Genomic DNA, 25,626 nt, shown 5'->3' with positions numbered 1-25,626 from the left:
AACACTGCTTTTTCTGTAAAATTCTGGTGACTAAGCTGCCAGTTTTTAAAGTAAAATTTTAATTAATTAAATTTTGCAGCTTATGTAAAAAAATATATTGTTAATGTATTATATATATACATGTATATTCTTATAGTACTCATTGTTAAAATCGGCCCTCTGAGAGCAACCATAACTGCGATGTGGCCCTCCATGAAAACGAGTTTGACATCCCTGATCTAGGCCAAAGGAAGTGTTTTTAATGTAGATTAAAATCTGTCACGGCGGGGTTGCATGTTAATGCGCAGATCATTTTCCCAGGATGCAGATGGAACTCCGGAGGCAGTGTGCAGGTAAGACAATGCTTTATTGTCCATAAATCAGTCAGGAATACACCAACATTCAGGAAAGCATGCCTATAGCGCGGAAGCTATGGCGAGCTTAGAACAGGAATCAAAAAGGTAAACGACCTAACTGTTGTGTGAAGCAAACAAGACAGCCAGACTGAGTGTGGCGAAAATGCAGGAATAAATAGCTCTCTGATTAGTGCCCGGGAGCAGGTCAGCGTCCCGAACACTAATCAGAGGCAGGTGAAAATAATCAGCACCCATGGCCACTGGTACACAAACATAGGGGTGTTGAAAACAGACTAAAATAAACTAAAATAAACAAACTAAACAAACTAAAATAAAACATGATCCGGGTAACTGATCATGACTAAATCAATAGGTCCCCTTTAAGTGTGCACTTATTATTAACTGGTTTGTTTGTTGACATTAATAAATTGCTTTAAGCCAAGATGACGGATGCCAAAGAGTGAGCCGAGTTGTTGAAATTAATCAGTGAGCCATACAAAATAGGTACAAACTAGAGACATACCGAACCCAACAGTAGTAACACGTGCACAATCTTACAAGAATGCATAGTGATGCTCAATATGTTTATCATTGTGGTTAAAAATATGCTTTAACTGAAACATTAATACACGCCAACATAATGCCAACTCCAGCAAACATTTAGTGGGAGGGAAAGGATTACGAAAATGTCATGCCAATTAATGAAAGGGTCGAAAGGGAAAGCGCTAAAACGTTTCACTGTTTCTTAAATGTTATACGGGAACAGAAATAAAGTCTCCCTGTCTGCTGAAGCTTTTCCGGACTAAAAGCTCCGTCCATCTGCAGAAATGCTCCATGCAGCCGGACAATCGGTCTGAGATTCTAGCAGTCCTCAGACAGACTAATTGGATTTTAAAGGAGTGATAAACATCTCCAATGAGGCTGCTGAGCCTTTCTGGAGTGCTGTTTGATTTCAATCAATTGAGTTAAGACACTTTGAGGATGTGCATGAGACTGCAACGCTTGTCATGGTGAAGCAGACTTCATTTGGTCTGTAGGATGGACCGCAGAAACCTAAATGTGTGTAGATGTAGTCAGTAAGCATAAAAAAAAATCCCTTATTCATAAAATGTATTTTACCACACTACTAACATACAAATGTATCCATTTACCCATGTTAAAGGGGGGGGGGTTACCCACATATGCGGTCCTCTCCAAGGTTTCTCATAGTCATTCACATCGACGTCCCACTGGGGTGAGTTTTTCCTTGCCCGTATGTGGGCTTTGTACCGAGGATGTCGTTGTGGCTTGTGCAGCCCTTTGAGACACTTGTGATTTAGGGCTATATAAATAAAGATTGATTGATTGATTGATTGATTAAAGTCTCGTGAGGATACAAACAGGTGAAAACATCCATACCCGCATTACATGAATATTGTATGAGAAACACAATGTGGCAGGAGGTCACACGTTTATGGACATAAGAAAAACACATTTAGATTAAGGTGGAATAATAATAAGAAGAGTATAGTGAGGAAGATAACAATAACAATCTTACAAATGAGGCTGCACAACTGGAACACTTGGGAACGCCGTGTTACCTTTATGTTTTCTTTATGGGAGAAGTTATGGGGGCAAGCAATTTTTCATCTTCGAGGCGGCCTGGAATCTATTAACTATATGTGTTGAACTAGAAAACGAAGAAGCAGGTGCTTTGATCGTTTGCCTAGATACATTTTTTGTTTTTCTCAAAGCACATGATACATCCTGTATCTAAGTCACGTTCTTATTGATTTAAATTGTAGGAAAATACGTTGGTTTATTTTATCCAACAGCATTGGGGGGAGAATTATAATTTACAGTCGTAGTCAAAAGTTTACATACACTTGTGAAGGACATAATGTCATGGCTGTCTTGAGATTCCAATAATTTCTACAACTCTTATTTGTTTGTGATAGAGTGATTAGAGCACATACTTGTCGGTCACAAAAAAACATTCATGAAGTTTGGTTCTTTTATGAATGTATTATGGGTGTACTGGAAATGTGACCAAATCTGCTGGGTCAAAAGTATACATACAGCAACATACATGATCAATTTCGGTGATGTAGAACAGTTACAATCGAATTCAATTAGCTTCATGGCATGGCCTCTTAACTTCATGTGAGTGATTATGATTGACGACACCTGTTGACTTCTCTGAGCCCATTTGAATAGGGCTCATGTGATGCAGTCATGAGACCCGGTTACAAACGCGACAATGGGAAAGTCAAAGGAACTCAGCACAGATCTGAAAAAACGAATCATTGACTTGAACAAGTCAGGAAAGTCACTTGGAGCCATTTCAAAGCAGCTAAAGGTCCAAAGAGCAACTGTGCAGACAATTGTTCGTAAGTATAAAGTGCATGGCACAGTTTTGTCACTGCCACGATCAGGAAGAAAACGCAATCTATCACCTGCTGCTGAGAGAAAATTGGTCAGAATGATCAAGAGTCAATCGAGAACCACCAAAAAGCAGGTCTGCAATGTATTGGAAACTGCTGGAACACAGGTGTCAGTGTCCACAGTCAAGTATGTTTTGCATCGCCATGGACTGAGAGGCTACCGTGCAAGAAGGAAGCCCTTGCTCCAGAAGCGACACCTTAAGGCTCGTCTAAAGTTTGCTGCTGATCACATGGACAAAAAAATAAGACCTTCTGAAGGAAGAAATTGCGCTGTTTGGCCACAATACCCAGCAATAGGTTTGGAGGAGAAAAGGTGAGGCCTTTACTCCCAGAAACACCATGTCTACCGTCAAGCATGGTGGTGGTAGTATTATGCTCTGGGCCTGTTTTGCTGCCAATGAAACTGGTGCTTTACAGAGAGTAAATGGGACAACGAAAAAGGAGGATTACCTCCAAATTCTTCAGGACAACCTAAAATCATCACACACGTCAAAAGTGGTAAAGGAATGGCTAAATAAAGCTAGAATTAAGGCTTTACAATAGCCTCCCCAAAGTCCTGACTTAAACCCCATTGAGAACATGTGGACAATGCTGAAGAAACAAGTTCATGTCAGAAAACCAACAAATTTAGCTGAACTGCACCAAATTTGTCAAGAGGAGTGGTCAAAAATCCAACCAGAAGCTTGCCAGAAGCTTGTGGATGGCTACCAAAAGCGCCTTATTGCAGTGAAACTTGCCAAGGGACATGTAACCAAATATTAACATTGCTGTATGTATACTTTTGACCCAGCAGATTTGGTCACATTTTCAGTAGACCCATAATAAATTCATAAAAGAACCAAACTTCATGAATGTTTTTTGTGACAAACAAGTATGTGCTCCAATCACTCCATCACAAAAAAATAAGAGTTGTAAAAATTATTGAAAACTCAAGACAGCCATGACATTATGTTCTTTACAAGTGTATGTAAACTTTTGACCACGACTGTATGTGGTAATATATCTTAATTTTGTCAAAAACACAATATGAATGTGATTAAGGGATGTGATTTACATTGTAGATTTTTTGGGATGTTTTCTGTTGATAGACCCCGCAAAGACAAGTTGCTGCTAACAGGGATCCATTTAATCAATTAACAGCCAAAAATAGGTGATGTTTTTGTAATATCCACCTATCATCTTGGCATTGACTCAACCAAATAATGAAGCTAATCCATGAATATGAAGAAAATCTTAACTGGATTTGACATCTATTTATTTTTACTTTTGAATATTTACCTATGTCACATCTGCCTGTGCTCCCAATAGGTTTGGACCAGGGCTATTTCAAGAACCAGTAGAGTGGAAAAACAAGTTGACTTTATATGCTTATTTGTGTTTCATTGTATCCAATAAACCATATCCAATTGTATTTGCAATCCGCAAAGTATGTGAAAATACCGTCTATACATCACAAAATGCCACAAATTCAATCGGCCTCTGCAATTTCTGTAGATTCTATATCAGTGTAGTAACGCTTTTGCATTCTGACCATATTATCAGATCAGTCATACTGGAAATATGCACAAATTGGAGAGAGATGTGCTATTTATCAATTACAATCCTAATGCAACACAAGAAAACATATGCATGGCTTTTTTATGTATTCGAAATTGTAAATAAATAGCTAACAATTGAGTCAGCAGATTGCTTTTGCGCTGATTATACGCTTTAAAAACATTCATAAAGCGCCAATAATACTCCATTTACATGTCGTGACCAGAAAATTAACCAAATATGAGTGATATTGTTATTATAAGCGCCAACGCAGGCGGGTTATTTTAGCGGCGCATTGATAACTGTGAGACACTAAACTGGCGGTTGCTTCTGCTCCCTCTCAAACTTTCTAAAAGTAAATTCTAGATTATAATTCATGCATCTCTCTCCTGGTAGTAGATAAAAGTGGCAATAGGCCGAGAGCAAAAAAACACAAAAAGACGCTAGTTGCGGCAATAATTTTTTAACCCTTCGTGAGGATTGCGATTGAATGTTCATCTAAACGAAATTAAGTTGAGTGCTCAGTGAGAGTGGAAATAATACAGTAAGTGTTTGTTTTATTTTGGTTTATTATGGTTAGTATGTATGCTTAACACCGAGCAATGCTCCTGATGCTATAGTGTTACAATAAAGCTGCATCCATTTAGCACTCGGCTTTTAAACTTATTACTCATCCTCTTTGTATTCGGGCTCCAAAATATACGGATCTGGATCATAGGTTTTCCCAAAGTAATCGTTGTTGGCTCTCACAAAGTCTGCTTGATTAGCATTGTTGTGGATGGGGAAGGGATCTGTGGTTAATAACACTATGTGACCGGCTCCCTCATTAACTCCCAAAATGGCTCAAGAATCTCCTTAAGAGTGATACTATTTTGATCATATCTATTTATTTGCAAACTTTGGAAGTCTGTTGGTGTCATAAATCAGATATATATGATAATAGCTTCAATATAGAGGCAACTTGTTTTTCCACTCTACTGGTACTTTAACTTGCGGCCCGAGAATGACACCATACCGGCACCGAAGTTCAGTTTAAATCTTGGGAAGGAAACCGTTTTGCAGCAGTTTCCTAAAACACTACATTAGTGTTAAATGGTAAATGGGTTATACTTGTACAGCGCATTTTGTACATTCAAGGTACTCAAAGCACTTTGACACTATTTCCACATTCACTCATTCACACACACATTCACACACTGATGGCGGGAGCTGCCATGCAAGGCCCTAACCACGACCCATCAGGAGCAAGGGTGAAGTGTCTTGCTCAAGGACACAACAGACGTGACTAGGTTGGTAGAAGCTGGGGATCGAACCAGGAACGGCCACTCTCCCAACCGCGCCACGCCATCCCCATTGTCCCGATACTAATATTTTGGTACCGGTACCAAAATTATTTTGATACTTGTCAGTACTTTTCTTAATAAAGGGGACCAAAAAAAATTGCATTATTGGCTTTATTTTAACAAAAAATCTTTGGGTACATTAAACATATGTTTCTTATTGCAAGTTTGTCCTTAAATAAAATAGTGAATATACAAGACAACTTTTCTTTTATTAGTAAGTAAGCAAACAAAGGCTCCTAATTAGTCTGCTGACGTATGCAGTAACATATTGTGTCATTTTCCATTCTATTATTTTGTCAAAATTATTAAGGACAAGTGGTAGAAAATTAATTATTAATCTACTTGTTCATTTACTGTTAATAAATGCTTACTTTCTCTTTTAACATGTTCTATCTACGCTTCTGTTAAAATGTAATAATCACTTATTCTTCTGTTGTTTGGATGCTTTACATTCACACAAAATGGTTGTTTCTTTCTGTTATTAATATTTCTGGTTCCTGCATTATATATCAATATATATCAATACAGTCTGCAAGGTATACAGTCCGTAAGCACACATGATTGTGCGTGCTGCTGGTCCACTAATAGTACTAACCTTTAACAGTTAAATTTACTCATTTTCATTAATTACTAGTTTCTATGTAACTGTTTTTATATTGTTTTACTTTCTTTTTTATTCAAGAAAATGTTTTTAATTTATCTTATTTTATTAATATTTTTAAAAAGGACCTTATCTTCACCATACTTGGTTGTCCAAATTAGGCATAATAATGTGTTAATTCCACGACTGTATATATCAGTATCGGTTGATATCGGTATCGGTAATTAAAGAATTGGACAATATCGGAATATCGGATATCGGCAAAAAGCCATTATCGGACATCCCTAGATGATACCACAAATTTGGGTATCAATCCGATACCAAGTCGTTACAGGATCATACATTGGTCATATTCAAAGTCCTCATGTGTCCAGGGACATATTTCCTGAGTTTATAAACATAATATACATTTAAAAAAAACAGAAGAAGATGTTGTGATGCCAAAAAATATTGAAGTTATCATAGTAGTATTGACTAGATACGTTCCTGTACTTGGTATCATTACAGTGGATATCAGGTGTAGATCCACCAATGGCGTTTGTTTACATTTTGACGCTGGTGAGCTACGGTGTGTAGTGAAGCATGTTTAGCTATTCCTCGTCCTGCAGGGATGATACTTGTAAGAAACGTACTTTATTTGTTGCCATGGAGGCGAGGATTAGTGATTTAGAAGTAGCTAGCTAGCCATGTCTTAAAGCACTTCTTCCTGAGGGCGTTTCAGTCTTATAACTTCACCTTGATCGTTAGTTTTTTAAGCCAAAATGTGTCCGTTCTCCCTTTTGGTTCTCCCTTTTGGGTGGGGGACCGGTACTTTTCAGAGGCAGTATAGTACCGAATATGATTCCTTAGTATCGCGGTACTATACTAATACCGGTATACCGTACAACTCTACACTACAGTGCTCCTGATGTATAGAGGAACTTGGACCACCGTAAAAACATTGCCAGATCCTTACATTGACATTTTAACATTGCTAGCAAACATAGAACACTGGGGTCTAAACTTGTGTTTTACATAACTGATGGGTATCTCAAGGTACCACTTTAAATCCCATCCTTTTGGCAGTTGCACATGTTTAAGAAACTAGGAACTGGCTGCAAAAATGTTGGTCCCACAAATTTTGAACTGAACTTGGGGACCGGTACGGTGTCATTATTGGCCTGGATTTGGCCCCGGGCTGCCAGTTGAATAGCTTTGGGTTAAAAGTAAGAAAGGATGGTCCTCAACCTCTCATAGAACAAATACATGGCAAAGAGGCAAGGGAAACTTTTAGAAAATAGAAATAACAGGAGGGGGAGTCAAAGAAGTGGAGAGAGCGAGTATTAAGTTTAATGGAGAAGGATAGAAATCTTGAGTGTTAGAATGAATAAAATCCAGAGAGAGACGAGGACAAACGACATCTTAAAATAGCGACTATGGGTGAAAAGAGAGGATTAGAGCGGTTGTAACAAAAAGAACCAGCGTGAGTCAAGAGAACAGGCAGGTGGGAGGAAGACTTACGTGAAGGCGAAGGCCACCAGAGCGCCACTAACCACAATAAAATCAAGGATGTTCCACAAGTCTCGGAAATAAGAACCCTGGTGCAAAACCAAGCCCAGGTCCACCATCTACAAGAGGAGTACAAGACTTATGGCTTTGCTGTGCAAGAAAAAAAATGTGGTGAGCAGATCATTTTACCTTTACAAGCATCTCAAATGTGAACACTCCTGTGAAGACGTAGTCAAAATAACGCAGGACCTGCACAGAGAAGCAGACATATTAGATAATAACATACTCAACTTTGTTTTTCTCCTTTAAAGAGGCAACAAATGGCTAAAGATTCAAGCAACTGGATGACAGCATGGACTTTAGTTCATCTAGTAGATACATGGCGGAATCACTCAGTTGTCCCCATATAACTCATTTTGGAAAATAAATGTGATGTTCCCCCTTTTTTTTTTTTGATGGACTTCAAGTGGTGCATTAAATCATGCTGAGAGTGATAGTTTGTCCCTTCTATGAAGCTAACCATGATTAATGCCTTCTGACGGTGTGACTTAAAATGTGTTTGTCAATCCAGTTATTTTATTTATTATACTCATTTCAATCCCTGAGATAAACGGATTGTTGCCATCGTTGCCAAGGCAGAATGAATATATGTGTACCCAATGAAATGTCATGTGAGTATATTCCATGTACTGTACTGTACTGTCAGGGCCTGATCTACAGTACTTAGATCCAAATACTACGTGCTAATCAGCGTGTGAAAATTCTAAATTTGCACGTACTATTAGGGTTCGTGTTCCGGGTGATCTACGAGGACTGCATGCACAATTGATAAGTGCAGCAGTGGGGATGGCCTTCATATTTAAATGAGGACGACCGGCTGTGCCCAAGGAAACACTCATTTCCCTCCACATTCATGACATCATTTGACCCAACGTTTCGACCTGTGCTGGTTTGTCATGTTGTGTAATATGCAGCATGTGTCACATTTTTTGGTTGATATATTGTAGAAGAGTGAACATGGCCAATTTTAGGAAGCCATGAACCGCCGGTGTCGTGATGCTGGGTCTGGAATGATCCAGAAATGCATACAAGAATGCATGAAAATGTATGTTGCAAAAAGTTTTTTCATTTGGGAGACAAATTAACAATTTTGAAAACCTGACGCCAAAAAAAAAAATCGCCTGCAAAACAAATCTTTTGAATTTGTTTAAAATCAGCCCTCTAACCAACAGCTTTGAAATTATAAAATTATATTGCTGAATAGACGATATGTTTATTTTTTTTCTTATCTATGACAGTCCAAATATGTTAACACACACACATAGAATGCAGGATTAGCTGTACTTCTTCTGTCTTTGCACTGTGATCGCCTCCTTTCTCACAGACATTTGTGCGTAACAGTGCCAGTTTGCGCGCACATTTCAATTGTGCTAAATAGAGACGCAAAACAGTGGCTGCAGAACAGGTGTTTGTCTTGATAAATCACATCGAGAGCTATAATAATCAGCATATATCCTGCAAATACATGATGACAGACATGCTAATTGGATTGCATGCTCTATTTTGCTTATTTAAGAGATACAATGTTCTGTGCACAAGCTTAGTAGATCAGCTTTGCGTGTGCTATCAAGTTTGCACGTGTTTTAATTAGTGTTGTACGGTATACCGGTATCAGTATAGTACCGCGATACTAATGAATCATATTCGGTACACTAATTTACGAGCAGAGGAGCATGTTCGGCAGCGCACAATCACGGAGTACTTACAAGCAGACACAGTGTGTAGACAGACAATGGAAAACGGACGCATTTTGGCCTAAAAACTAACGATAAAGGCGAAGTTATAACACTGAAAAGCCCACAGGAAGAGGTGCTTTAAGACATGGCTAGCTAGCTAGCGGCTAAAGTCCATCCGCAGTCTGCAGTGTTCTACTTCTAAATCACTAATCCTTGCCTCCGTGGCGACAAATAAAGTAAGATTCTTACAAGTATCATCCCTGCAGGAAGAGGAATAGCTAAACATGCTTCACTACACACCAGAGGTGGGACCAAGTCATTGTTTTGCAAGTCACAAGTAAGTCTCAAGTCTTTGCCCTCAAGTCCGAGTCAAGTCCCGAGTCAAGACAGGCAAGCCCCGAGTCAAGTCCAAAGTCAAGACTGGAAAGTCTCAAGTCAAGTCCTAAGTCCTGCATTTTGAGTTTCGAGTCCTTTCAAGTCCTTTTAACCACAGACTAATATATTAACACAGATTGTGTATGCTTTTCAAACGCTGTATTTATTTATTAAAACAAGTGCATTTTAAATTGCAGTAAAGAAAATTGTGCTGACATTGCACTTTATAATAGCACTATTAACCAGTCATTTTAAACATTAACTCATTCCTTTACAGAACAAACACATTGAAAAATAAAGTGCAAATGTACTTATTTGTACAAAAGTGTTAACATTGAAAAAACATGACATATACGTGAACATAACAAAAAAGTTGTACTTTTTATATGTCAGGGCCCTATGCTGCATTGCATTTGCAAAAGACCAAATTAGCCAAGAGTCTGTCAGTCATTTGTGCACGATGGGGGCGTAGTATGATGCCACCATGGCTGAAAACTCGCTCCACTGGAGCACTGGAGGCAGGCACTGCCAAGACTCTCATGGCCACTCGGAACAGTGAAGGAAGAGTCTTCATGTTCAATGCCCAGAACAAAAGGGGGGAGATAGTTGTTTTGGGTTGGTGCACTACTTGTAAGTGTATCTTGTGTTTTTTATGTTGATTTAATAAAAAAAAAAAAAAAAAAAAAAAAAAATTATTTCTTGTGCGGCCCGATACCGATCGATCCACGGACCAGTACCGGGCCGCGGCCCGGTGGTTGGGGACCACTGAGGTAAACAACCAACAGTATGTCAGAAAGTTAGCTAAAACGGTACACATATTCATAATATAGTATACATTTTAACTGACCTTTATTTTACTATTTTTGTCTTTTTTTAGGTGGCTAAAATACGCGGTGCTGCTGACCGTCGTCTAACGTTACGTGTGATATATTGACTAACGTAACCCTGCTTAAAAAAAATCACTGAACAAAAAGTATGAATAAGGTAGTGAACTGCAACAGATTCCCGTGTTTGCAATAACGTTATAACGTTAGCAGTGAGTTTACAGCCTCACTGATTTAACTACACAGCAATTAAAAGTCACGTTACTTAGCCAATAAACGTTATCTTACATTCAAAACTTACCGTTCTTTGTGCAACTTCAAATGCCGGACAAAGTTGGAAGTTGTTGCCTCTCCATCAGTAATTTTCGAACCGCATGTGTTGCATACTGCAAACCGTTTTGTGTTGACCACCTCGTAATTTTTATACCCAAACAAAATTATTTTAGGTATCATTTTTTGTTCACTGGCGTGTGGTTTGGACATGTCTTCTTCGTTGGTTGTCCTGCAATTTGATTGGATGAATGCTGTGTGATGAAAACAAAGTAGATCTAATTTGATTGGCTGTTGTACTGAGACCACACCAGCTGACACACGCAACGCTGATAGACAAGTACACAATGAAAAATACGGAGCGCTCCCGAATAACTTTTTCATCTTTGGGTTTTGGGGAAAGTAGCAAGTCATGTCAAGTCATGTCAATTCAAAAGGCTCAAGTCCAAGTGAAGTCACAAGTCATTGATATTAAAGTCTAAGTCGAGTTGCAAGTCTTTTTACATTTTGTCAAGTCGAGTCTAAAGTCATCAAATTCATGACTCGAGTCTGACTCGAGTCCAAGTCATGTGACTCGAGTCCACACCTCTGCTACACACCGTAGCTCACCAGCGTCAAAATGCAAACAAACGCCATTGGTGGATCTACACCTTACATCCACTGTAATGATACCATGTACAGGAGCGTATCTAGTCGATACTACTATGATTACGTCGATTTTTTGGGGCATCACAACACATTTTTTCGTTTAAAAAAAATGTATATTATGTTTATAAACTCAGGAAATATGTCCCTGGACACATGAGGACTTTGAATATGACCAATGTATGATCATGTAACTACTTGGTATCGAATTGATACCCAAATTTGTGGTATCATCCGAAACTAATGTAAAGTATCCAAACAACAGAAGAATAAGTGATTATTACATTTTAACAGAAGTGATAGAGCATGTTAAAAGAGAAAGTAAGCAGATATTAACAATAAATGAACAAGTCGATTAATAATTCATTTTCTACTAACAAAATAACAGAATGGAAAATGACAATATGTTACTGCATATGTCAGCAGACTAAATTAGGAGCCTTTGTTTGCTTACTTACTACTAAAAGACAAGTTGTCTAGTGAGTTGACTATTTTATTGAAGGACAAACATTCAATAAGAAACATATGTTTACTGTACCGTAGGATTTTTAGTTAAAATAAAGCCAATAATGCAATTTTTTGTGGTCCCCTTTATTTAGAAAAGTATCGAAAAGTACCGAAATACATTTTGGTACCGATACCAAAATATTGGTATCGGGACAACACTAATTTTAATACACACAAACCTTTTATAGATCAGGCCCTGAATGCTGAAATTATAGTTGGTGTTGTTCTTTATCTAAGATGCAATTGGAAACAGCTGATAATTGATGAGATAATTGAAGAACATGTTGTTGTCGAGTATATAAACTGTATATAAATTGCAGTAATGATTGTTGAGGGGAGTAAGTCAAATAGAAACATAAGAAAGATGTCTTTAATCTTAATTTTGCTATGCAAACACAAAATTCCACTGCGGTGGATACTGGATCTGAGGTGGATATTTGGCAACGCGGCAGCAATAGAACCAATGTTGGAATACCGTTAAGGAGCAAAGTGCTCAGTCATCATAAATACTGGTGATAAATACAGGTGAAAGAATGCACAGCATGAGTTTTACACCGACCGCAAACTAGAGCTAACATTTCAAAGTGCATGAAAAGACAAGCAGCTTCAAATGCAGTTGCTGCTATCTTGTAGAGTTAATAAAACAGCTACATTAGGAGGTTGTCCACAGCCACAGCAGTTATTTGCTTGTACACAAAAGACCACGCAACCGACCCATGCTTGCAGGCTTGCATGCTTGTATGCCATAAATCAGAACAAAAACAGATACGATTCCATATTTTAGCTAGGACTAAATGACTTCTTACATTGTTCCGCGTGGAATCAGGCCAAACTGGGTCTTCAGCAGCGAGGGCGATACTGCTCATGGCGATGACCAGCAGGATGCACATCTCAAAGTAGCGCAGGGTGCAGACGTAGTGACAGGCCCGGCGAAACCTTTAACGCAGACAAAGTCATTCTTTTCATTGTCGTGCATATCATCAGATCTGCTTTGGAAGAATACATAATAGCTTTAAGCTGTTGTATTAGAGCAGAGCCACTTTCCTTGTGAGATTCCAATCTAAATCCAAAGATCAAACAAAAGCTAAGTAGGCTTGTTCCTCTAAAGCACCGTTTCCACCAAGATGTAGAGTCAGTTCAACTTGTCGTGGCACAGAAAACCTTAATCTGGCTTGCCCTTCGTTCACAGTGTGTGTAAAGTGTAGTGATACGACAAAGCAGTGCAACACACTGATGATTTCAAGAACACAGCACAGTAACCATTTGGTGTCCTTCATTATGCCTTGCAGCCATAGCTCAGCAGTAAATAGGGATCGGTGCCAAATTTGGTACTCTTTTATAGGGTTCGACTAAATTCAGTTGGTACAACTGGGTATCGATCTATGTGAAATCAAATGGTACCATATTTTGATATCTTCGTTGCCTGTGACGCCGGTGCAGCCTATGCACCGGCTCAAACACGAGGCGGGGAAACAAGCAGTCAAGACTCAGCCAAACTGCTTCTAGGAAATGTCGCGTTTTTCATGCCAACAAAGCAAGTATGCCTGATAGAAAACACTCAAATGTAAAGTAAGGCGCCACGTTTCCAAAATGTGCTAGCTTGATGCTAATTTACATTGGCTTTGGCATATACATGCTATTGATTAGCATGGGCAATTCTACATGACAGTCTCAACCACTTGAAATTGGATAATGAAAATTACAACTGTGCTGTACGTTAAAATCAAAGAGCGGGCATGTTTACAGTACAAACACTTTGCAGGATGCAACATAAGACTAGACGGGCACATTCAGTTTCATGGCAAAGATCACTTCCTGCCGAGGCAACATAACATAGTCTATACACTATTGCCACCTAGCATCTTGGAATTGCAATTGCATGTAAAGTCTACGATATAATACTTGCAAGCGAAACTCAGAAATGTAAGAAAACAAAACGCAACAACTAGACAGCACAGTTATCATAATCAAATCATTGTTAAAAGTTAAATTTAAAAAAAAAAGATTTTATAAATTAACTAGATGAGGCAATTCCTGAAGGAATTGCGTGTGAATGCTCCATTGCTGAAGTTGAACTGAAATGCTGACAGAATGTAGTATAAATGTAAGAATAGTTTGAATGTTGGAATGGTTTGAATGTTGAAGAGTTTGAATTTCTAGGAAAGCCGGAATTTGGTTTGGAACTTGGGAAAGTGTTAGTTTGAATGTCCAGGATGAGTTGATGATAGAATGGTTTGAATAGGTTGAAAAATGTGGGAATTGTGCAACTTGGAAAAATGTCCCACTCATTTCAATGGGAACTTCCTGGAAATTTGTGAATTTTGGGAGAAGTGGGATTTTTTGGAAAATGATTAGGAGAATGAATGTCCAGAATGAGCTGAATTGGTTGGTGGAAGTATTGTTTAAATCGGTCAAGAAATGTTTAATTAGTAACATTTTTAATTGAGAAATGGTATTACGGAATTCCAGGAATTTCGGGAAAACCGGGAATTTTTCCAGTTAAAAAAAAACCACTTTATTTTTTGTCCTGATTAAGAGGAATGTTTTGACGGTGGAATGGTTGAAGTGGGTTGAAAAATGTAGAAGGAGGAGTCGACAAAAAAAGGGTGAAAAAACGGGTTTGAAAAAACGGGAATTCTAGGAATTCCTGGAATTTTTTTTAACTTTGAAAAATTATAGTTTGAATGTCCAAGATGAGTGGAATATGTTGAAGGTAGAATGGTTTGTATCGGTTGAAAAATGTGAAAATGGTGTAAGTTTGAAAAAAATGGCCAATTCATTTTGAATGGGAAAAATGTCCCGGAAAAAGTGGAATTCTGGGAAATCTGAGAATTTTTGGAATTTGTCAAGGGAAAGCCTGCGATTCCCGAATAGGCTGAACAGTTTTGAAGTTGGAACGGTTTGAATCGAGTGAAATGTGGAAGGTAGAGAGCGCCAAAATCTGGAGAAGAAGAAAAAGCAGGCCCATAATACACAGATGAATTTTGGTGTAGTGTAATGCTTTGGAACATTCACACAATCAACATTTGAACACACACACAAAGGTACTGAAAACTGGTACCATTATCGATTCCCAGGTACCAGGCTTTGGTACAATATCGGTTCAAATGTGAAAGGTACCCATCCCTAGTAGTGGTAGTCTGGTGTTTTATTTGTAAGCAGTAAGTATTAATTTAAGCAACTTTAAATATTCATTGAAGTGTATTGGGTGATATGTGTGTGTGTGTGTGTGAGTGTATTGCGGGATTTGGATTTTTATGCAATTTGATTTGTGTACAAACGTTTGTATTATTAATCACATGGTACATCCATCCATCCATCCATTTTCTACCGCTTATTCCCTTCGGGGTCGCGGGGGGCGCTGGAGCCTATCTCAGCTACAATCGGGCGGAAGGCAGGGTACACCCTGGACAAGTCACCACCTCATCGCAGGGCCAACACAGATAGACAGACAACATTCACACTCACATTCACACACTAGGGCCAATTTAGTGTTGCCAATCGACCTATCCCCAGGTGCATGTCTTTGGAGGTGGGAGGAAGCCGGAGTACCCGGAGGGAACCCACGCAGTCACGGGGAGAACATGCAGACTCCACACAGAAAGATCCTGAGCCCGGGATTGAACCCAAGATTACTCAGGACCTTCGTATTGTGAGGCAGATGCACTAACTTCTCTGCCACCGTGCTGCCCCACATGGTACATGTTATACAAAATGATTGACACCTGGAGCAGTCCATCCCTTATCCAAAGTATGATCACATATATTGTTGGTCTCCTTTGGCCCTAATTTGGGTGTCGTACTTACGGGTTAGTGGTGGACAGGATGAACATGGAGGTGAAGGGAGGCATGGGCCTGGGCCCTCCCTCACCTCCCTTGGCGTCATCATCATCATCTTTGTCTTCCTTCGCTGGCAATGGCTCTGTGTTGGCATTTTTATTGACTGGGTTACATATATAAAAAAAAAACAAGAATATTATTCAACAGTTAATTAAGATTAGAGAATGAGATGTGTCATTTATGGTTTTGTGTCCTTACCCTGCAGGATGGCATTGGTGGAGGGAAAAATTGGCATATCTAAAGCAGTGTAGTCAGGGTGTGGTTGTCTAACGACGCTGTTGGCACGATGATGGCCGATGTTCCCGTAGCTATCTAATCTGACTAAACTCCCTCGAGTGCTACTGTTAGAAAGTTGGAAGGCAGAACCAAAACCAGCAATGGCGGCGTGGTTGGCGACTGGATTAAGGGCACGCTCGCTGGGAGGGGTGGAGACAGAAACCAGTTTGGTATTCATGAGGTTGTCCATGTCTTCACTGTCCTGCCCGTCTTGCCGAGACAGTCTCTTTTGGATGGGTCGTGTGGTGGAGAGGTTTGGGACGCTACCATCCCTGAAAGAGAGAAAAATTGCAGGGTTCATGTGAACTCAAGGGTGTTTGTGTTGAAAAATACTGCAAATAAAGACACGGATTTACTAAAGGTGTGCGTGTATATGACCGTGCAAACTTGACAGCACATGCAAAACTGATTTATTAAGCTAGTGTGCAGAGGATTGTGTCTCTTAAATGAGCAAAATAGATCCATTTAAGTGTGTCTGTCTTTAGGCAAATGCAGAATACACTATATTGCCAAAAGTATTTGGCCACCCATCTAAATGATCAGAATCAGGTGTCCTAATCACTTGGCCCGGGCCACAGGTGTATAAAATCAAGCACCTAGGCATGGAGACACCGGGAGTAACACGTGGTAGAAAATGGAGTAGAAAGGACAGAGTTAAAAAATAATAATAATTAAAAAGAAATATACATATATATATTTTTTTTTTAACTTGGGACTTCCTGTGGGCCTGATTTTGGATGCTGGCGGGCCTGATCCGGTCTGCGGGCCATAGTTTGGGGACCCCCTGATCTACACGCTGCTGGTATTTTTAAAAAAATATTTTTACTGTAATATTTTCAGAATGTGTTTGTTCTATTTTTGGCCAAAGTAAGACAAACAAAACAATCTGAAGTTATGTTTATTTTTTTAGTTTTAATGCCATGATTTTAATAGTCCGGCCCGCGTGTGCACAGATTTTCCTCCATGCGGCTAAAATGAGTTTGACACCCTTGAACAAATGGTAAGCTCACTGGCAAATTTCACTCCGAAATACAGCCTGTAAGAACTTTAGATAAAACTGTTCCAAAGTTTTGGGCAAATAAATTACATGCATACAAGTAAAACGTTTAAAAACGTTCTTGGTTCTGACAAAACAATTGCATTTGTGTATAAATATTGGGGTATTTTCTTAAGCACATTTCAACTATGCACGTGAGTAATTACCTGTGATTAATCATGATTAATCCAAATTCCGATGCGATTAATTAATTAATTATTAATTTGACAGCCCTAATTAATTTAGTTCCTACATGAAAAAAACTTTTCATGCATTCTTGCATGCATTTCTAGATCATTCCAGACGCACTACCATAATACAGGCACCTTTGACGGGCTAAAATACTATAGGTTATTTTTTCTAGATGGCACTTCTACAGTACATCGCCCGGACTAGGAACCCGTTTAAATTCCAGCATGACTAAAATAAAGATTATTATTTCCACAGACACTCTAAAATCTTGGAGAAAGTCTTCCCGGCAGAGTGGAAGCTGTTATTGCATCTTACATTTTCATTTATTTTATGTGTAATAGGCAGGTGACCCTTTACCTAATTCCTTCTATAAAAGGGTTCAATATACATACTTCCTCCGGTGTTGGCACATCTTCTTCCCCTCTCCTTCCGTCTGGTTGCTATGGCGACTCCTCCTTGGCCTCCTCTCACTGCCATCACCACCTGCCTCCTTCTCTCCCTCGCCACCTCCATCTACTCCTTTGCTCTTGTGTCTTCCTGTTTTTCCAGCTCCTTCTCGACCCTCCTCATCTTCCTCATTCTTTCGATGCGACCTGGGCTTTTTGTGTTCGGACAGCCCGGCCCCACGACTTCCACTGCGGTTGTGGTGATGGCGCCTGGTGGGTCTCTCCTCAGAGCCGGGCCCAGGAATAACGGTTGCATCCAGTCTGACATGGGAGGTACGGTGGTGGTGAGCTCCTTTCCGGCTCCGCCTGCTCTCGGTGGACTCGCCCCGCTCTAGAGGAGGTTTGACAGGGCCGACTTGACCACTGCATTGGTGGAGGTGTGTTTGTGTGTGGAGGTTTTCGGTGGGATGCTGCTGGCTAAAGCAGAGTTCTGGATTGTTCTCGGTGTTCTTGTTGGTGTTGTTGTTGCGGTTCTCAAGGGGGTCAACCACCAAAGGTCGATCCAGGTGAGTTTTCATATCAGGTCGGACTTGTCGTGCGAAGTTCACCTGAATAATGAGAATCAGTTGTTCAGTCCTTAAATAGCTGGAAAATGGGTATAAGTGACTATTTGTGGTCATTATACAGTGGAACCTCTAGGCCAGGGAGAACAAACAAGGCTATGTCAACACTAAGCCGGATAACCCCTTAAATGAATAATTATTTAGCCTAAGCTCTGTTTCAGTCACACTAAACCAGCGTTTAAGGTTGCCCTCCTTGGATAATTTTGTACACAGGTAAGTGCGCCGTGTATTTCTTCAATCTCCAGCTCTTAGTTTCGTATGGACTCATTGATCGTTTATAAACTGAGTTCATAGAGGAGGGGACGCCAGAAAGACCGCACCCACATAGGAAGTGACGTCAGAAAGAACGCGCCACAGCCAGCTTCATAACAACCGGTTTCCACTCGGAGGTAAACACTAGAAATATGGAGGCGAGTTTTCCAGACATGCCCGTGTTTCTCCTTCCGTCTGTACAGACGCTTGTGAAAATCACTTATGAATACCTTAAGAGAAAGCGATTGCAGCTATTTGGGATACAACACTTCTCAGACGGCAAGAGAACTTTCGAATGTCCAGGTCAGCTGTGATTCTACTTACCGAAAAACTTTGTCCATTTGTGGAAGGAGAGAACACGACAATGCGGGCTCCCGTGGATGTGATAAAAAAGGGTAAAGAGGGAAGACTCCGGAAAACGGACTGCTTTTGGACTGGCAAAGCAGACTGTATCAGTTATCGTCCGCCATGTATGTCGCGGACTCAACGTCTAGGTCCAGAGTATATAAAGTCACCAAAAACGAATGGACAATGAAGGTGAAGGTAAAAGAGTGAGGAGTATCCTGACCAGATATCTAAATCCCTAGATTGACTGATGTAAAATGTTCTTTATCACATTGTTTACTTTCACGTGTCCATTGAAGATATGATTAATTTATGATGTCTCAGGTGTGATTCACTACAATAGGGCCCTACAGCACACTGGATTCCAGTTAATTGAAATACCACAACACTGGATATTGTTCAGATAAGTTAAATTAAATTTAAGAACTTGCACACAAAGCAACACTGGAGGTGCATTTTCCGCGCATGCGTACTAGGTTGCGTTGCGCTGGCAGACGGAGGTGGGAGGGGGTCTTAAACGACCATTGTGTGCGTGTGAACAAGGATAAGGTTAGGTGGGATTTACCCTGGATAACCTTAGTATAGAAGGGGCCGGGCTGGATTTCCAGAAAGCCAAGGACCGGGGAGCCGGACTTATCCCTTCACCATTAGTCCTTTTTTGCATATTCCGGAGAACCAGTGTCCTCTACAGTAGACACATGCTTTTTTTCTTTTTTTTAATGAGTAACAGGAGCGCTCTGCTGTTTATAAGGACCTTCTGGCTGCAAAAATGTGAGTCTCTCTTGCCTCTAGTTGAATAGTCCAAATGATGAAAAGGAGAGGAACTTAAGAGTGTCATCTGCTGCAAGCGCAGCAGGCACCTCATCTAGAAGCGCGCCGGGACACGCCCGTGCTCGCTCTTCCCGCATCGCGGCCACGCCCCTGCACGGCTGCAGGCAGTCAGCCATCAACGCACCTGGGTCTGATGAGAGCATAAGGAATAAAGACCAGCGGACCCGAAGATCCAGTGCTGGAACGTAGTTCACTCTCCGTGGTAAGCATCCAGTCTCTAGCTTCCCTCCGCGTACTTGCTCTCTCTGTGCTTTCTCTGTGCCCGTGTCTTATGTCCTCTGTGTTCCCCGCAGTGTTCCCTCTGTTCCTCGTGATCGAGATGTGTGCCTCGACTTCCCTCTGGATTCTGGACTGCCTCCCTCGATCCTCGACCCTGCTTGGACACGGACCTTGTCGCCTCTCTCCAGCCCCCGACCTCTCGCTTGCCTACGGACTGTCTTCTCGCTTTGCCCCCTGGTCTGACGAAGGATTCATCCAACACGCACTTACAACAAACTCTGGTAACATTTACATTGTTAATTCTACACATTGTCTCGCACCATTCACGTAAAGTAGCATACACACACCAACACATCATCATCATCATCTTCAATAAACCTATTGAACTGATCCCTGCCGTAGTGTCGTCTCCTTCCCCCGCCGTACGTAACAAAGAGTGCCCTCACTTAAAAGTGTTTTGAGATAAAAGCTGTCTCGGCAAATTGTTATGCTTTAAGTTTAAGTTTAAGTGGGCCAAGTTCCTCTATAAAACAGAAGCACTATACTGTTTTTAGGAATTTGCTTCAAAAAGATGTCTTAGAACAGTGGTTCTTAACCTTGTTGGAGGTACCGAACCCCACCAGTTTCATATGCGCATTCACCAAACCCTTCTTTAGTGAAAAATAAAATGTTTTTTTTCCAAATTCAAGACAAAGTTATATGTTTTTGGTAACACTTTAGTATGGGGAACATATTTTAAGTAACAAAGACTTAATTTAGAGTTATTTTGGACACTAGGGGAACATATTCTAAGTAACAAAGACTTCATTTAGAGTTATTTGGTTAGGGTTAGGGTTAGGGCCAGGGTTAGAGGGTTAGGGTTATAATAAGGCCATGCCGAATAAGGCATTAATAAGTACTTAATAACGACTAGTTAAGAGCATATATGTTACTAATGTGCATGTTAATAAGCAACTAATTAATGATGAATATGCTCCCCATACTAAAGTGTTACCAAGTTTTTTTTACTGGTGCACAAAATTAACCGTGCATGAACATCACCTTGTTCAAAGAACAAAACCAACACAGTCACTGCCACAATTTAAGTCATGGCTGTATAACACCCAGCACGGTAAGCTCCAGTGTCTCCCTCTTCTCTGGAGGAGGGTCTGGCGAGCGAGACTAGCTCCAGTGCGACCTGTTCAGCAGCAGCAGGAGGAGGAGGAGGAGGTTGACTGACTGTGGCAGGACACCTCTGCCTCTGTTTCACTTTATGTTGCTGGTAAATAATATGGTTGTAGTAGTAGGCTAAAGTTAAATTATTTAGTATGCACTAATTAAAGGGGCAGAGCTTTAAGAGACATTTTAGCTTTTATATTTTATAAGATATATTTTTTGTAAGAACCACAATTAATAAATATATTTCAGTGAATAACTAATTGTTCAAATCTGTATATAAATATGTACATAAAGTGTTGTAAATATATTCCAACTCCACGTTCTTCTTGGTCATCGCCGCTGCCGCACCCCGACCCCCGACCACACCACCACAAATAGATGCCTGTCCTGTGGGAAACACTGCAGTGCATAAACTCACAACAAATTACACACCTGCAAATCAGTGTGACTTCTGCTGTTGCCGTATCCGTAATACACCGATAGGGAAAAGTTTTATTTACACGATGAGTCGGGTGTGTCTCGACCTCCGCTGAACCCCTGAGCCCGACTCACCGAACCCCTAGGGTTCGATTGAACCCAGGTTAAGAACCACTGTCTTAGAAGCTTTAAACTGAACTCGCGGGCCCGTAAAGTGTCATTCCCGGGGGCTGCCATTTGAATAGCCCTGCTCAAGGTAGTACAACTTGAAATAAAGCAGTTTAGAGAAAATAGGAGGATAGACCTTAGCATACCTGACTAGACCCCAGTTCAGCGAGAATAGTTTGGATCTTACAGGTTCCACTGTAATGAATAGGACTACCATGTAGCGATAATTAATAAACAACAGAAGTATCTTGGCCATCACTTGTGTACACAGATAGCACAAGTCTAGTGGCATTAGCTTTGCCTTGTCCTTTACATTGTTGTGCTCCTCCCTCCCTGTCCTTGCCTTCCAGCGGTCTTCAGGGTCCAGCTCGTTGTAGAGGGCCTCGCGACTGGAAGCCAGGGTCTGCCTCCTCAGCTCCTTGGTGCGCTGCTCCCACACCGACTTATTGAGACCTTTATTGTGGTTCTTATATTGCTCTTTACTGCGGAAGACAAAGCACAGCAGAGTGGAGGCATATATAAGTACTTTCTTCAAGACTTTTGCCGAGCAAATACAGACTCAAAGTGGGAATGATGTGGAAATTATAAGCAGGTCATGAAGACACTGGATTGGGTTGATTGTCCACACAAAGCAAAGGGCAAGAATTTGGGAAGCCATGTAGGGACAATAAGGAGGGTAAATACTGAGATCAGGTGATAATTTGTTATAATTACCAATTGTTATAAACTAATGATTGGGTTTTAATTGGATAAGTATTTTTTTTTACCTACCACTTCTTTTTATTCTTGAATATATACCAAAATCACCCAGCATGACTGGAATTGTGAGGTGCGGCAACACAAAGTGTACGCTTGGAAAAGAATCAGGTAGCAAAAGTAACGGCTAAAGAAAGACATTATCAGGCTGATAAAAAAAGGTTGGGGACAAAAACAACATGAGAGGAGACAAGGGATGGTTGTAAAAGCCACTTAACAGAAGATACTCAGAAAGAAAGAAAGAACCAAATAAATAAATAAATACCAGTCCAGAAAGGGGTCGGTAGCGTTGTGACAATCACTGTGTACTTTGTTGCTGAGGAGGGAAACAGTTGGTGAGTGAGATGGCACGAATAAAGAGTGAGGATGTCATTCCAAAATGGATCTAACTCAATGTCATCTCAAGAGTCAGACAGGGATAAAATTAAAAACAAAAAAACAAAAACACTTTTGGATTGGAAGATGTCTCACTTTGGAATGCAATCCTGCATGTACACATAGACATGCAAACTCAAAGTTACACACGCCTAAATGTTTACGCCTTGTTTTCGATCTAAGCAAACCTGCTCTTTTTTGCACCACAAATAACATTTTGCAAATGGATCATAATTCTTTTTTGTAATATAATAGTAGAAATGGGCATCGCAACTCGATTAGTCGATTGTTAACAATCCTGATGATTAACTGATTAATAATCAGATCTTGAAAGCAGCAAAGATGCTGTTGATTCAGTCTTTAGTTCGACATTGTTAAATTTTTAAAACAATAGCTGCAAACTCCACTTTAAAGTCTACTAAGGTTAACATCTCTACAGTAGTTAAAAGACTATGTATTTTCCACATGATCACTACCAAACCCCTAGACACAAAGTGCTGGTATTGAGTTGATGTCTTTACCTGTAAATAGTGCCTATTTGGGGAAATGATGCCTCAGTGAGTGTTTGGCACACTCACTTGCTGTATTGACACTGCACTAATACTGTGTTGCATAATGGTCATCCGCATCAAAAAGTCACTAGATTTTAACTAAATGGTAAATGGGTTATACTTGCATAGCGCTTTTAGAATAGAATAGAATGGACTTTATTGTCATTATATTTGCATATAACGAGATTAAGGACTCCAACTTAAGGTGCTGTAGTCGGAACAAATATGGGATAAAAATAAATTACACAAGAGGTAATAAAGATAAAACTAAGAATTGAAATAAACAGACTACTATCCAATAAAAACAATAAGCAATCTTGTAAAATATACAAAACACTATACAAATACAACATACTGTACAATATACAGAACAAGACAAGAGTACCGGAGTAATAAATAACAATCAGTGTCGGACGTATTGCACTCGAAGGGTAATATTGCACAGTAGGGTATTAGGGTAGGATATTGTATAGGGGTGAATTATTTATTACAAGTTAGAGTTCAAGATGGTGACAGCTCTGGGAAAGAGATAACTTTAAGGGGATCGAACCAGGAACCCTCAGGTTGCTGGTTCTGCGCCACGCCGTCCCCACAACTATAACTAACTAACTAATAACTACAAATAAAATACAAAATAATAGAGATGCACAATCGGCTTGATATTGGGAATTATGACGTTACGCTAATATCCTAATAACATAAAAAAGCTCAGCTAATTGATAAAAAAAATAATAATACAAATAAAAACATCGCTCTAATGAGGTGAGAACACTGTCTGACTAGTCTGTTTACCTTGAATGTCACAAAATGTCATAAAAATAAAGGCATTTAACTATTATTGTTTTGTTTGCATTTTTACAAAAATGTAATGTTTTACATTTTTTAAATGTAAACGATACCCATTCCAAATATGGACTTAGGCTTCAATGATTTATAAATGTGACGTTAGCGCTGCCATAGTAGTGATGTCAGCTCTACCATAGTGGTAATGTCATATTTGGTATAGTTTGTCAAATCAACTGCTGTTGGCCTCTTTCTTATCGCCAGGTGTGCACAAACTAAACGTGAATCTATATTTAAAAAATGCTAGATTTAAAATAAGTTATCGGTTATCGGTATCGGTCTTAAGGAGCAGAATGTTATCAGAATCCCGAGCAGATGTTCTTCCTTTTATATTCTACATCGAAAGCTGTGCAGAAAGGAATATGAAGTGTGCAACTCTGGTCAATGAGCCAAATAGTAAACAGTAACAGAAGAACATTTACATTATATGGCAGCCTAATGATGATCCCACACTTTGGAATTTGTCCCTTGTCTTACTGTATTTCGATATAGACTGATAATGGGGACAAAAACCGATGTCAAAAACGGAATGCCACTCTTTGAGTACGGGTGGTAACTCCTGAGCCGACAGAAATGCATCGTGATAAACGCAGTTTTGCTCACGTTTTTTTTTTCTTTAAAAGTGAGACTTCACAATATATTTTTTTTTTACCCTTGCTCTTCTTGTCACCTAAATCCCTCACTCTCTTACAAAGAAAACAAATAGATGCGTGTCTGAAAAGGAAATATATTTAATATGAATAGGACGTCTACATAATAAAGGAATGAACACTGATAAATAGACAGATTCTCACAGCACAGTCACACATACACAATAACAACACACACTGATGTGACATGAGGACATCGACTACAGAAGTATGTGTTTGTATGTGCGCATAAACTCGATTCAAAGCTAACGGTACTGTGTTTGGGGAGCAAAGAGAATAGAGGTACACTGTTTCAAAACTGTATAGGACAGTGTGTATTAGTGTTGTCCCGATACCAATATTTTGGTACCGGTACCAAAATTATTTCGGTACTTTTCTAAACAAAGGGGACCACAAAAAATTGGCTTTATTTTAACAAAAAATCTTAGGGTACATTAAACATATGTTTCTTATTGCAAGCTTGTCCTTCAATAAAATAGTGAACATACTATTAGTTACTTATTACTACTAGTCTTTTAGTAGTAAGTAAACAAACAAAGGCTCCTAATTAGTCTGCTGATATATGCAGTAACATATTGTGTCAGTTTCCATTCTATTATTTTGTCAAAATCATTAAGGACAAGTG

General features: G+C 39.7%; 1 protein-coding gene across 12 annotated transcripts in view; it reads right to left on the bottom strand.

The window, feature by feature from the left end:
* Positions 1-25,626, bottom strand: part of cacna1aa (calcium channel, voltage-dependent, P/Q type, alpha 1A subunit, a) — a 271,996-nt gene that overhangs the window by 105,974 nt on the left and 140,396 nt on the right. For 9 of the 12 annotated variants that reach the window (XM_072915681.1, XM_072915688.1, XM_072915690.1 and 6 more), the window contains exons 19-26: positions 22,848-22,898; positions 22,140-22,308; positions 17,820-18,421; positions 16,122-16,471; positions 15,891-16,026; positions 12,890-13,019; positions 7,916-7,975; positions 7,739-7,845 (exon numbers count right to left, since the gene is read on the bottom strand). In XM_072915681.1, the coding sequence (XP_072771782.1) occupies positions 7,739-7,845; positions 7,916-7,975; positions 12,890-13,019; positions 15,891-16,026; positions 16,122-16,471; positions 17,820-18,421; positions 22,140-22,308; positions 22,848-22,898 (1,605 nt within the window). The remainder of the gene's footprint in view (positions 1-7,738; positions 7,846-7,915; positions 7,976-12,889; positions 13,020-15,890; positions 16,027-16,121; positions 16,472-17,819; positions 18,422-22,139; positions 22,309-22,847; positions 22,899-25,626) is intronic. The other 3 variants (XM_072915689.1, XM_072915692.1, XM_072915687.1) reach the window with 2 other exon arrangements.

Source organism: Nerophis lumbriciformis, linkage group LG22 (assembly GCF_033978685.3).
Source record: "Nerophis lumbriciformis linkage group LG22, RoL_Nlum_v2.1, whole genome shotgun sequence".
Classification (NCBI taxonomy): Eukaryota; Metazoa; Chordata; class Actinopteri; order Syngnathiformes; family Syngnathidae; genus Nerophis; species Nerophis lumbriciformis.
The sequence above is the reverse complement of the archived record's forward strand: the minus strand, read 5'-3'. Positions and strand labels throughout refer to the sequence as shown.